At 41.8% G+C, this 14815-nt stretch overlaps 1 protein-coding gene across 10 annotated transcripts in view; it reads left to right on the top strand.

Moving 5' to 3' along the window:
- Window positions 1-14815, top strand: part of LOC107648884 (zinc finger protein 260-like) — a 66605-nt gene that overhangs the window by 41915 nt on the left and 9875 nt on the right. The window contains exons 1-2 of one of the 10 annotated variants that reach the window (XM_056820347.1): window positions 4157-4267; window positions 5085-5207. The exons of 5 other annotated variants lie outside the window; for them this stretch is intronic. In XM_056820347.1, coding sequence (XP_056676325.1) covers window positions 5175-5207 — 33 coding nt within the window. In that variant the 5' untranslated portion in view covers window positions 4157-4267; window positions 5085-5174. Of the gene's footprint in view, window positions 1-4156; window positions 4417-4448; window positions 5208-7444; window positions 8488-14815 lie in introns of those variants that run through there. 4 more of the 10 variants (XM_007490258.3, XM_056820346.1, XM_056820348.1 and 1 more) reach the window with 4 other exon arrangements.

Below are 14815 nucleotides of genomic sequence, written 5' to 3'. Positions count from 1 at the left end.
AGTGCCCCCTGCCATCCGATCCCCTCCCTTCTCCAAATATCTAAGGGGAAAAGGACGAAGGTCCAGATATTCTGTAGTTTCTTCAGTGCTGAGAATGGGTGAATGGCTGTCCCTGCCTATGTTTAGGAGAGAGAGTGAGGGGAATAAGAGGGGGAGGGCAAGGCTGCAGACACAGTGTCTTTAGGGGTGCGTCTTCAGTGGATTCCAGGGTCCCAGGTCGGTGGAGAACTGCTTGGAGATCTGAAGGGTGTCCAGCCACAGCGTCTCCCGATTGGCAGACCGGTCAAAAGGGGAATTCAGCCCATAAGATAGAAGTGTCCTGGGGCAAATAGCAGATAGGAACAGTACATTAATACAATAGCAATGAACAACACACATTTGCATTTAGGTATCTTAACCAACAGACTTCATCTTCAGAAATCATCTTCTGACAGGAACAGATCCCTTTAGGAAAAATCGGATTCCTGAGTTGTTTGCAGAGCTGGTATGTGATGGTTCTGTTAAAGAATATCACATTGCAAAATACACATTAACTATAACATCTATAGACACTGGAGTAACAATATCTTACAGATATATTTCCTTACCCCAGAGGCTGGGGAAATCAAGAAAGCTTTGAGCTATCTTTCCAAGCTCAAGAACCAAACCTCAACTGTGGTAAATTAAGGCTACAAATACATGCCATCTAGGAATAAACTCCACCTATTTCTCAAAGCATGTTCCTAACAATTTGAGAATTCCCAATTATTAGGGTTGTTTGAGGAAATGGAAACTTTAATATCACAATTTGCATTATGTGCTAATCATGGGAATTGTCACAAAGGAAGAAGGCCCTGAAAGGGAAAATATCTCCAAGTCACAAAAGACACACCAAGCAAGGCTGTCACTGCCATTGTTGTTTCACTCGAGGATGGTTAGGAAAATTCAGTCCAAAGTGAGCCTTGGGCTGCTTTCTCTATAACCATCCTAGGACTTTTTCCTCTCCTTAGAGCATTTGCCACTGGGTCCCAGAAGCCTTCTTTTTCCTTAAAAGACAAGTTTCCCCCATTTCAGCTGAGAGAAATTTTGATTATCAGCAGTCCGCAAACAAATCTCCATACCCCCAAACAAGCCTTTGATATCCCTACAAGGCTGATCACTCAATTATTTTCATGTATTTACACATCAGGTGTAGTCACATGAGTGCTGAATTAAGGAGTTCCCTATAAATCAGGGCTGTATCATCTCCTGGACCTGGGCCATCTGAAAGATTAAGACAAGGTCATGCAGGAATCACTTCAGGGTAACTGTCCAGAGAAATTAAAGAATCATGGGTGATTTTCCCACATCCATTGCTTTATATATTATCCCTAAGCTAAAAGATCCAATTATGAGAGCAGAACATTCATCTGTTCTCTTTCACCTTCTCTCTCCCTTTCTGTTCCTTCAAAACCCTCTGCTTAAAAGCAGAACACACCTTCCATTCTTCCTTTACAAACCGACATACTAAAGCCTTATGGACTTTAAACTAAAGTCCCTTTCTTCCAAATTCAAACTCAACATACCTTCCCACTTTCTCTAACATGCCTTTACTATCCTAAGTCAAACAACCAGCCCCCTGGTATCACTTCAATTGCTAATTGGTAAAAAGAAGTCTGATTTAAAAGGATTACATCATTGAACAATCTTTAGCATAGAGCTCAACCATTATAAATTTCAGTTCATAGTACAAATTGGTAAACTTCTGGGGAATGAAGTCAAAGGTTCAAAATCTCCATTTATACACACCCCTGTGAGACCTGAGGAAGACTAGTCTCTCTCCAGTGGGTCTTGTAAACATACCAGCTTTGAAATGACAATAATTTGTGGATAAGAAGAGAAGAGAACAAAACCAATGATTCCTAGATGCATTGACAAAAAGTTAATGAGGGGGAAGTCCCCTTTGGCATAAGCATATACATACAAAACAAATGCATTCAACCCCACACTGGTCACATCCCAAAGGTCCCTCTGGATCTTCTGGTGCAGCTTGTTGTCTGTGGACACATCTTTATGGTGCCTCCTCCAAACAGTTCACTTTCTGGCTTCAGAGAGGTAGCATGTTTCATAACCTAAAATTACTCTCAAAAAGAAATTAAACTTCGCAATTTAGAATCATTATACATTCCCTCCTGAAGAGGGTGTTGAAAAACGGGCATCACTTAGGAATGCATGGCTGAGTTATGAGGTGTATGAATCAATGGGCAAGAGAAATAAACAAAGAAAAATCCAAATAAAAGAATTTCTGGTTGAAATATAGACTATCAAAGTCTTAGGTGTAAAAATTCTAAGTAAAAGAAAAATAAATATAACAGGTCCTTGAATCAGGGCCCAGTCAAAATGATTTTAGCAATTATGCATTTACCCAGTCAGTAGCCAGACCCTACAGAAAGTTTGCCACAGCATGAAAGACAGAAAAGGGACTAGATTATAGGAGCCAAATTTGAGATACTTGGTAGAATATGGGACAAGGAAAATCTGCCTTTAACACATGTTAAAGAGCCGCAACCTCGAACCCCAAACAAGTTCAGGTCCTCTTGTCTTGGCTCAAAATGTCTTTCCCTTGTGTCTTTCTGGCAAGGCTGGGGCTGAGGCGGGTAAGTAGGGACCCCTGGCAGGGGTTTTCTCCCCAGGCTGGGACGAGGGAGCATTCATGTGGGCTCAGGAGCAGAGGCAGGATCCTTGGTAGGGATTCCATTGATCTCTTGGGGGAGGAGATGGTGTGTGTCAGTCTCCTGAGACAGGGACCTGTCTGTGTGTCTGTCTGGAACCCGTGCTTCTCTGGCAAGGCACAGAGGCAGGTGGGGGGCTGAGGGGCCCAGGGAGCAGCACTGTTGTCCTAAACTCCCCTACAATGGGAGGTAGGACATAGGAGGGCTCCAAGAGGGCTTCCATAGGACACTATGGTGGGGTCAGGCTCTCTGAACTCCTCCCCTCCTTCTATCATTCCCAACTTCCTGGTCCTTTGCTTAAATACTGAGTAGCTTAGAGGATCCCAGGGGAAGCCGCTCTCCAATGTCCTGAAGGTGTTTATTAGGCTGAGTTCTCCTCCTGCAGGACTCTGGACAAGTCACTTTAGTCTGCTTGCCTCAGTTTCCTCCCCTGTCCAATGGGCTGCAGGAGGAGAGGGCAAAGCCGCCCTGCCTCTGCCCAGAAAGCCCCAAAGGAGGGGAAGAAGCAGCCAGGCCTGAGCAGTCTGAGCCTGCAGAAGACACACAGACACCCCCAGACTGTCCTCTGTCCATCAGGGCTCAGAACCTGCCTGAGCTCAGGTCTCAGGGGCTGCTGCTGCCTTCTGTGACCACAAAAAGGGCAGGAGGGGGTTCCTGGGCCTCCTCCAGGCCTCTGAAGGGTCTTTGGGCCTTGTGGGCAGGGTGAGGGGCTGAAGGAGACCCGCCTCAGCTGGCCCAGAGGCCCAGGAGACCCCGAGGAAGCTGCTGTTTCCCCCCAGATCCTCTCTGGACCAGCTTCCCCACAGCCACCGGCTCAGGCTCTTATTCTCTCGATGTCACAGTGGGGAAACTGAGGCAAAAGCTGGAGAAGGGCCTTGGCCAGGCTCCCCCATCTGGGCAGTGTCTGAGGCCATGTTTGAGCCCAGCTCTTACCGACACTAAGCAAGAGGACAGCCTTCAAGTCACCTGATTCCTCCACCTAGGGATGGGGTTGGCCCCTCCTTTGGGGAGCATCTGGGGTCCCCCAAAGCAGGAGCAGCAGGGTGTTCAGAGGGAACTTTGGAGGAGGGGAATCTTGGAGGTGGGGCCTGGGCTGTCAGCTTCTGACCTCTGCCTCAGTTTCCTTTTGTGTCAGAAGGGGGGATCCCAGTGCCACCTCCACAAGCCCTGAAGAGTGGAGATCCATGGACTGCTCAGTCAGTCAGTCAGTCAAGTCAGTAGACACTTATTAGGCACCTGCTCTGTGCCAAGCCCCATCCTGAGGCAGCTTCCAGTCTAAGGAAGAAGCAGCTGGCAGGGCAGGAAGGGGAAATAGTGGGAGGGGGGAGAAGGCTGCAGCCCAGTTGCCCAGGCAGGAGGACTCCATTTCCCAGAAGGCGCCTGTCATGCCCTCATGCAAGTTTGGCCCTCCCCTGTGGAGGACTCCATTTCCCAGAATTCCGGTTCCCTGACTTCTTCCTAGTCTTGGCTCCTCCCCACTGTGGCAGCCGCGGGGCATGTTGGGAACCTCGCGTGTGCTGTCTCAGCTCTAGAAAAAGTCTCCGGTGATTTTCTTCGACCTTTGCCTGGCTGAGAGGGTGAGAGGGTGAGAGGGTGAGCGGAGCGAGCCATCGGCTGGAGACGGGCCGGGGCACCCTCCTTGCTCTGCTCTGGCAGCTGAGACTTTCTGCTCCGAACTCCTTGGGGGAGGGGGGGGCGCGTGCGCACGTGACAGGAGAGGCTGGAGGTGAGACCCGGCCGCGTGTAAATGCTTGTGGTGGGGGTGGGGCTGCCTCCACGTCTGTCCGTCATTTTAAAGGACCCCAGAAAGGGGGCAATCACAGAAGTGCCGAACTCAGGCCTGAGCCCGGGCGGGGCTTTGTCCCTCCCCCGGAGGAGAGAGAAGGGGTCGCCAGCCCAGAGCCACGAGGCAGCTGGGGGAGGGGTGGTGGTGCAGGTACAGGATGGGGGAGGGGCTGGCCCGGGGTCCTCCCCCAGGAGTACGTCCTCCTCCTCTGAACGCGCTAAGGGGAGAAGCTGCCAAAATGAAGCTGGTCAGTGGCCAGCGGAGGTCGGTGGTTTCTGTGCCCACATGCCAGGAAAAGAACCTCATCCTGGGCACTGAGGAAATGCCAGCACGCTCTCCCTTTCCCGCACCTGATCCCCGGTTCCCCTCCAGCCCCCCCCTTTTCCCAGTAACCCCTCCCCCCAGCAGGCTCCCCCAACGCACCCAGTGCAGTTCTGAATGGAATAAAGCCAGAGATGGCGGCAGAGGGGGAGGGGAAGCTTCTGCCTGGCCAGTCCAAGTCCCCAACTGGAGGCTCCCTGTTGCCCCCCTGTGGGGGAGAGGCTGCCCTGAGGCCAGAGAAGGGCCGTGGACCCCCCTGAGCCCTCCTCCTGTCTCCTTCCCCCCAGGCGCACATAGAGAAAGTCTCCCCCCTCCTCAGGGCTGCCACCCCTTGAAGGAACCCAGGGTGGCCCAGCAGAGAGCCCACAGCCAGAGGAATGACCCCCGGGACCCCGAGGTCCCCCTCCCAGGTGAGTGCAGCCCTTCTCAGTCCAGGGTGGAATCCAGCAGAACTCAGAGCTGTGTCTCTGCCAGGCCTCCAGTGGTGCCATCACTGCTTAAACACAGGGAAAGCTCCAGGGTCTGCCCTGGCTCACCCTTTGGAGGTATCAGTTTACAGGGTCGGGCCACAAATATCAGATAAATACAGGGGAGGATCAGTCTTAGGGGAATGAATTGAACCCTGGCCAGCCCTCTTCCAGGGCACAAACAGTGTGGAGGATGTTGGGCTCCCTTCAATGGGCAGCAGATGCTGTGGCCGCTGGTGGCCTGGAGTAGCCTGCAGAGGTTCTGGCTCAGCACCCTTGATTAGCTTATTGATTAGGCATCAGAGTGATCCTTTGGGGGAGGGTAAAGGGAATGGTAGAGCTCAATAGAGAAATGATTCCGGTGCAGTTTAGGGAGGGATCTTAATCCAAGTTCCAAAGGGGGACTAAAGAGTTTAGAGAGTCACTTAAGTATGTAGATATGAGAGGAGTGAAGAAAGTTTTTTAACAGTTTAATAGACTATTTCCAGTAATTGAGTAAACAGAGTAGTTGGATTTAAAAGGTGTTGTTGTGATGAGGAATTTATGGAGCTCCTGTAAGAGCAGAGTTTAGATCAGAGAAAGGATTTTCCCACTGTTCTGCTGTCCCCTTTAAGAAAGAGAACAGATATCTGGCAGGGGTCACTGTAAGGGGCCTTGGCTAGGAGACAGGCAGCTGGAAGTTGTGGAGGGAGTCTCTCTTACTTCACTTGAAGACAGCTGGTGGCTGGGTCATTCTCTAACAGAAGGAAGATTCCTTTGTTCTTTGAGATTAGAGATTCATACTGAGCTGAGAGAAAGTGTTTCCTGAGGATTTTTCCCTGTGAACCACATGGGGAAGGAAGAACAGTTGTTAATGGAGAGACAGTTTGACCATTGGAGTGAAGGGAGCAAAACCTGTGAGAGGCCTGCTTCTTCTCTGACTCTAAAGGGAGAGAGAAACTGTTTCAACTTCTCTCTCATGATGATACATGTTACTTTAGTAGTTTATCATCTATTTACAGTTCACAGTTTTTAGTATAGCTTAGTAAGAGGGAAGTTAAGTTTTAGTCAGTGCCTGTAGTTGAGTGGAATGTCTACTTTGGTAGACAAAGAAGACACTCCTTGAGGAGCCAGTTTGGGTGTTGTGTTATTTTGACAATTTTAATTTTAGGGATTTATAGATTTCCTACCTTATTCCTTACTCCTATTTCTACCTCCTATTTTCCTTTTCTACCTCTCCTCCATAATAAATTCTAGTTGTACTAGACTGCATCTGGGCTTCAATCTACCACCTGAAACCACCTTGGCCCTGACAGCTTTAGTTTAGTTATAACAGCTTTTAAATAATAGTTTGGTTATTAATACCACCAGCTATTATTTACCCATAACAGTGAGAATGTTTTAGTGCTCATATGATCAAACAATTCTTATATTTTGAAGCAATGAAGATCATCAATATTTGATCTCTGAGGTCAGTATTAAATTAGGTAGGTCCATTTATACGAGTGAATTCTTAAGTTAAAAAAATTTGTACCAAAAATTTAGAAGTAGAACCCTTTAAAAAATCATTTGACAAGTATAATTTTATACTTAATATTTACCCAAACTAATCCATTACATGACATGACATTATTGAAATTTGTATAATAACAGCAATACAGAGAGCATCTTATAAAGTCTGATGGACAATTTGCTAATATAGAATCTTGATTTCATATTTAGAATTTGAAAATTTTTAAGTGTAACATAATTAAGATTTGAGATGTTACTTCATTCTTCCTTTTTTAATTAGACTGACTGGTACTTTGTGCTCATTTTATTTGTTTTTTCAATGTACCAGCTTCTAGTCTTATTTATTAAGTCAATAGTTATTTGACTTTCAATTTTATTAATTTCTCCTTTGATTTTTAGGATCTCTAATTTAGTCGTCATCTGAGGATTTTTAATTTGTTCACATTCTAATTTTTTAATTTGCATACCCAATTCATTGACCTCTGCCCTTCTTGTTAATATATGAACTCAAGGATAGAAATTTCCCCCTCAGTACTTCTTTGGCTGGATCCCATAGGTTTTGAAAGGATGTCTCATCATTGTCATTTTCTCCAATGAAGTTAATTATTTCTATGATTTCTTCTTTAAATAACTGGTTTTGGAGAATCAAATTGTTTTATTTCCAATTAATTTTTTATTTATTCTCCGTGTTCCCTTACTAATTATTATTTTAATTGCATTGTGATCTAAGGAGGTTGCATTTATTATTTCTGCTCTTTTGCACTTGTTTACAATGTTTTTATGCCCTATTACATGGTCAATTTTTGTGAATGTACCATGTGCTGCTGGAAAGAAGGTATATTCCTTTTTGTCCCTATTTTTCTCCACATGTCTACTAACTCTAATTTTTCTAAGATTTCATTCACTTCTCTTACCTCTTTCTCATTTATTTTTTGGTTTGATTTATCTAGTTCGGATGGAGGAAGGTTCAGGTCTCCCACTAGTATAGTTTTTCTATCTATCTCATCCTTGAGCTCCTCTATTTCCATTTCTAAACTCCTCTATAATGGAGTTTCTCCTTTAGAAATTTGGATGCTATGCCATTGGGTGCATACTTATTGAGTACAGATATCTCCTCATTATCTATACTGCCTTTTATCAAGATGTAATTACCTTCCCTATCTATTTTAACTAGATTCATTTTTGCTTTGGCTTTGTCAGATATCAGGATTGCCACTCCTGCCTTCTTTTTATCAGTTGATGCCCAATAGATTTGGCCCCACCCTCTTACTTTCACCCTATTCGTATCTACCTTCCTCATGTGTTTCTTGTAGACAGCATATGTTAGGGTTTTGGATTCTAATCCACTCTGGTATTCGCTTGCATTTTATGGGCGAGGTCATTCCATTCACATTCAGAATTATCATTACTAGCCATGTATTTCTCAGCATTTTGATTTCTACTCCTTGTCCTGCCTTTTCTTCTTTCACTATTTCCTTCTACACCAATGTTTGTTTTTAATCAGTCCCCCTAGTTCCCACCCTTATTTTACTTCCCTTTCCCTTCTTATCCCCCCCCCCTTATTTTCCCCTGTAGTCTTTCTAAAATTACCCCCTCACCTCCTCCCTCCCTTCTACTGCTTCCCTGCCCACCAGTCCATTTGTTACTCTTCTACTCCCCTATAGGACGCAAATCTATTCTCTGCCCCAATGGATTGGATTGTTTTTCCCTCTTTGGGTCAATTTCAAAGCAGGTAAGAGTTGAGTTTTTCCTATCTCAGACCTCTTTACCCTTTCAGTGTATTGATGTTCTCCCCCCTCCCACCATGTGCTGCTTTGTGATATATAAATTTACCCCCATTTGTTTCTTTTCCCATTTCTTTTAATATTAACCTATTTTTTAGTTCAAGTTATATATGTATGTATATACATACATATATATACATACACATGTGTATGTATTTCTGCATGCATATATCTATATATCTTGTCCTTTCATCCTATACAGTTTTTCACTGTTCCCTCTAAGTGTACTTCTTTTAGCTGCCCAGGTAATAACAGTTTAAAGAGTTACCAATGACCTCTTTTCTTATAGGGATACATATCATTTTAACTTATTGAGTGTCTTAAAAATATTTTTGTGTCTGTTATTTTGTTTTGTTTTTGTTTTTTCCCCTCTTTTTTAAATTTCCTTTTGATGATTCTCTTGAGTTCTGTGCTTGGACATCAAATTTTCTGTTGAGGTCTGGTCTTTTCTTCACAAAGTCTTCGAATTCTTCTATTTTGTTGAATGACCATAGTTTCCCCTGTAAGAATATAGTCAGTTTTGCTGGGTAGTTGATTCTTGGTTGTAGACCTAGTTCCTTGCTTTCCGGAATATCATATTCCATGCCTTTTGGTCCTTCAGTGTTGATGCCGCCAGATCCTGCATTGTCCTCACTGGGGTTCTGTGGTATCTGAATGACTTCTTCTTGGCAGCTTGTAATATCTTTTCTTTGGTCTGATAGTTCTTGAATTTGGCTATAACATTCCTGGGTGTTGTTAGTTAGGTATTAAGTACAGGAGGTGATCTGTGGATTCTTTCAATCTCCACTTATCCCTCTTGTTCTAGGATATCAGGGCAGTTTTCTTGAATAATTTTCTGTAGTATGATGTCCAGGCTTTTTCTTTAGTCGTGGTCTTCTGGTAGACCAATGATTCTTAAATTATCTCTCCTGGAACGATTTTCTAAATCCTCTGTTTTGTGAATGAGATGCTTCATATTTTTCTCAATTTTTTCATTCTTTTGGTTTTGTTTTATAGTGTCCTGCTGCCTTGTGAGGTCACTTAATTCTAGTTGTTGTATTTTGGTTCTTAAAGACTGGATTTAATCCCTGTCTTTTTGGTCATCCTTTTCCTTTTTTTTTATTCTTAATGTTTTCTTTATTTTTCATCTTAATCATAATTTTATGAATACTAGCTTTGGATAAAACCCAGAAGTGTTCATTGATTCATATATGTACATATGTATGAACATACATCATTATTCTATTCAAAATTTGACTAATAAATGTTTATGTAAATTCACATATTATTGATCAACAGCTTAAAATATAAGTACATTTATATTTTAAAAAATCAATAGCTAACATTTATTTAGTGTTTAAGTTTTCAAAACACTATGCAAACATTAACTCATTTTATACTCACCAAAACTCTGGAACATCAGTATAATTATTATCCTTTTTTTTATAGTTGAGGAAAATGAGGCAAGCAATGGTTAAGAAATTTGCCCTGTGACCCAGAGTTAGTTTGAGGCTACCTTTGAATTCAGAATCTTCTTAGATCTTGAGTTTTAATTTTTGTGCCACCTAGCCACTTTTTTTTTTTAAATATTATTTTATTTGGTCGTTTTCATACATTATTCACTGGAAACAAAGATCGTTTTCTTTTCCTCCCCTCCCCCTCCCCACCCCCCCCCCCCCCCGCCTTTCCCTCTCCCATAGCCGACGCATGATTCCACTGGTTATCACATGTGTTCTTGACTCGAACCCATTTCCCTGTTGTTGGAGTTTGCATTATAGTGTTCATTTAGAGTCTCTCCTCAGTCTTATCTCCTCCAACCCTGTAGTCAAGCAGTTGCTTTTCAGCGGTGTTTTTACTCCCACAGTTTATCCTCTGCTTGTGGGAAGTATTTTTTTTTTAGATCCCTGCAGATTGTTCAGGGAAATTGCTTTGAAACTAATGGAGAAGTCCATCACCTTCGATTGTACCACAATGTATCAGTCTCTGTGTATAATGTTTTCCTGGTTCTGCTCCTTTCGCTCTGCATCACTTCCTGGAGGTTGTTCCAGTCTCCATGGAATTCCTCCACTTTATTATTCCTTTTAGCACAATAGTATTCCATCACCAACATATACCACAATTTGTTCAGCCATTCCCCAATTGAAGGGCATCCCCTCATTTTCCAATTTTTGGCCACCACAAAGAGCGCAGCTATGAATATTTTTGTACAAGTCTTTTTGTCCATTATCTCTTTGGGGTACAAGCCCAGCAGTGCTATGGCTGGATCAAAGGGCAGACAGTCTTTTATCGCCCTTTGGACATAGTTCCAAATTGTCCTCCAGAATGGTTGGATCAATTCACAACACCACCAGCAATGAATTAATGTCCCCACTTTGCCACATCCCCTCCAGCATTCATTACTTTGCATAGCTGTCATGTTAGCCAATCTGCTAGGTGTGAGATGATACCTCAGAGTTGTTTTGATTTGCATCTCTCTGATTATAAGAGATGTAGAGCACTTTTTCATGTGCTTATTAATAGTTTTGATTTCTTTAGCTGAGAATTGCCTGTTCATGTCCCTTGCCCATTTGTCAATTGGAGAATGGCTTGATTTTTTGCACAATTGATTTAATTCTTTATAAATTTGAGTAATTAAACCTTTGTCAGAGGTTTTTATGAAGATTGTTTCCCAATTTGTTGCTACCCTTCTGATTTTGGTTACATTGGTTTTGTATGTACAAAAACTTTTTAATTTGATGTAATCCAGATTATTTATTTTGCATTTTGTAATTCTTTCTAATTCTTGCTTGGTTTTGACGTATTTCCCTTCCCAAAGGTCTGACATGTATACTATTCTGTGTTCGCCTAATTTTCTTATAGTTTCCTTCTTTATGTTCAAGTCATTCATCCATTTTGAATTTATCTTGGTGTAGGGTGTGAGGTGTTGATCTAAGCCTAATCTTTCCCATACTGTCCTCCAATTTTCCCAACAGTTTTTATGAAATAGTGGATTTTTGTCCCAAAAGCTGGGATCTTTGGGTTTGTCATATACTGTCTTGCTGAGGTTGCTTGCTCCCAGTCTATTCCACTGATCCTCCTTTCTGTCTCTTAGCCAGTACCAAATTGTTTTGATGACCGCTGCTTTATAATATAGTCTGAGATCTGGGACTGCAAGACCCCCTTCCTTTGTATTTTTTTTTTTCATTAATTCCCTGGATATCCTTGATCTTTTGTTCTTCCAAATAATTTTTGGAAGTTCCATGGGTATGGCACTAAATAGATAGATGAGTTTGGGTAGGATGGTCATTTTTATTATATTGGCTCGTCCTACCCATGAGCAGTTAATGTTCTTCCAATTGTTCAAGTCTAGTTTTAGTTGTGTGGAAAGTGTTTTGTACTTGTGTTCATATAGATCCTGTGTTTGTCTCGGGAGATAGATTCCTAAGTATTTTATTTTGTCTTGGGTAATTTTGAATGGGATTTCTCTTTCTAGTTCTTGCTGCTGAGCTGTGTTGGAATTATATAGAAATGCTGATGACTTATGTGGGTTTATTTTGTATCCTGCAACTTTGCTAAAGTTGTTGATTATTTCAATTAGCTTTTTGGTTGAGTCTCTAGGATTCTTTAAGTAGACCATCATGTCATCTGCAAAGAGTGATAATTTGGTCTCCTCCTTGCCTATTTTGATGCCTTCAATTTCTTTTTCTTCTCTAATTGCTACTGCTAGTGTTTCTAATACAATGTCAAATAATAGAGGTGATAATGGGCATCCTTGTTTCACTCCTGATCTTAATGGGAATGGATTTAGTTTATCCCCATTGCAGATGATATTAGCTGATGGTTTTAGATATATACTGTTTATTATCTTTAGGAATGACCCTTCTATTCCTATGCTTTCTAGTGTTTTTAGTAGGAATGGGTGTTGTATTTTATCAAAGGCTTTTTCTGCATCTATTGAGATAATCATGTGGTTCTTGTTGGTTTGCTTGTTGATGTGGTCAATTATGTGGATAGTTTTCCTAATGTTGAACCAGCCCTGCATCCCTGGTATAAATCCTACTTGATCATGGTGGATGACCCTTCTAATCACTTGCTGGAGTCTTTTTGCTAGTATCCTATTTAAGATTTTTGCATCTATATTCATTAGGGAGATTGGCCTATAGTTTTCTTTCTCTGTTTTTGCCCTGCCTGGCTTTGGAATTAGTACCATGCTTGTGTCATAAAAGGAGTTTGGTAGGACTCCCTCTTTGCTTATTATGTCAAATAGTTTGTATAGTATTGGGGTTAACTGTTCTCTGAATGTTTGATAGAATTCGCTGGTGAATCCATCAGGCCCTGGGGATTTTTTCTTAGGAAGTTCTGTGATGGCCTGTTGGATTTCTTCTTCTGATATGGGATTATTTAAGAAAACTATTTCTTCTTCTGTTAGTCTAGGCAATTTATATTTTTGTAAATATTCATCCATATCACCTAGGTTGGTATATTTATTGCCATATAGTTGGGCAAAGTAGTTTTTAATGATTGCCTTAATTTCCTCTTCATTGGAGGTGAGATCCCCCTTTTCATCCTTGATGCTACTAATTTGCCTTTCTTCTTTCCTTTTTTTAATTAAATTAACCAGTACTTTGTCTATTTTGTCTGTTTTTTCAAAGTACCAGCTTCTAGTCTTGTTTATTAGCTCAATAGTTCTGTCACTTTCTATTTTATTAATTTCTCCCTTAATTTTTAGGATCTCTAGTATGGTTTTCTTCTGGGGGTTTTTAATTTGTTCATTCTCAAGTTTTTTGATTTGCATTTCCAATTCCTTGGTCTCTGTCCTCCCTAATTTGTTAATATATGCACTCAGGGATATGAATTTTCCTCTAAGTACTGCCTTGGCTGCATCCCATAGGGTTTGAAAGGATGTTTCGCCGTTGTCATTTTCTTCAACGAAATTGTTAATTGTTTCTATGATTTCTTCTCTAACTATCCGATTTTGGAGTATCATGTTATTTAATTTCCAATTAATTTTTGATTTGGGTCTCCATGTACCCTTGCCGATCAATATTTTAATTGCCTTGTGATCTGAAAAGGCTGCAGTTAATATTTCTGCTTTTCTGCATTTAAGTGCCATGTTTCTATGACCTAGTGTATGATCTATTTTTGTGAATGTGCCATGTGGTGCTGAAAAGAAGGTGTATTCTTTTTTGTCCCTATTTATTTTTCTCCATATGTCTATTAATTCTAATTTTTCTAAGATTTCATTCACCTCTTTTACCTCTTTCTTATTTATTTTTTGATTTGATTTATCTAAATTTGATAGTGGTTGGTTCAAGTCTCCCACTAATATGGTTTTACTGTCTATTTCCTCCTTCAATTCTCCTAGTTTCTCTATTAAAAATTTGGATGCTATACCATTTGGTGCATACATGTTGATTAGTGATATTTCCTCATTGTCTATACTTCCTTTTAGCAGAATATATTTACCTTCCCTGTCCCTTTTGATCAGGTCTGTTTGTACTTTGGCTTTGTCAGATATCATGATTGCAACTCCTGCCTTCTTTCTATCGGTTGAGGCCCAAAAGGTCTTACTCCAACCTTTAATTCTAACCTTGTGAGTGTCAACCCGTCTCATATGTGTTTCTTGAAGACAACATATGGTAGGGTTTTGGGTTCTAATCCAATCTGCTATTTGTCTGCGTTTTATGGGTGAGTTCATCCCATTCACGTTCAAAGTTATGATTGTTATTTGTGGATTCGCTGGCATTTTGATATCTTCCCCTAGTTCTGACCTTTCTTCTTTAGCTTTCTCCTTTTGAACCAGTGATTTACTTTAGGTCAGTCCCCCTAGTCCCCTCCCTTGAGATGCTTCCCTTTCTAGCCCCTCCCTTTTTATGCTCCCTTCCCCTCCCCCCTCTCCTTCCCTCCCTTTTTGTACTCCCTCCCCCCTCCCCCTCCTTAATTTTCCTTTCTTTCTTGCCCTAATGGATAAGATAGAATTCAGGATCCCACTGGATCTAGATGTTCTTCCGTCTCTGATTTGATTTCACTGAGAGTAAGGTTTAAGTAATTCCACTTCACGCTCTCTTCCTCTCCTTCTCATATGAGAGTTCTTCCCCTCCCCTTCCCATGTGTATCTTTATATGGGAAAGTTTATTCTATTGATTCCCCCCCTATTTCTTGAAGTTAATCTTAGTATTATCACGGTTCCCCCCTCCCTTTTCCTTTTTTTGCCCCAACTTTCCCCAAATCTTCTTGATTCCCCAATCTTTCCCTATGCATGTTTCTTCTAACTACTCTTATGATGATACAATTTATGAGAGTTACACAAAACATTTT

Source organism: Monodelphis domestica, chromosome 3, assembly GCF_027887165.1.
Source record: "Monodelphis domestica isolate mMonDom1 chromosome 3, mMonDom1.pri, whole genome shotgun sequence".
Lineage (NCBI taxonomy): Eukaryota > Metazoa > Chordata > Mammalia > Didelphimorphia > Didelphidae > Monodelphis > Monodelphis domestica.
This window is presented reverse-complemented; position numbering and strand designations above follow the sequence as displayed.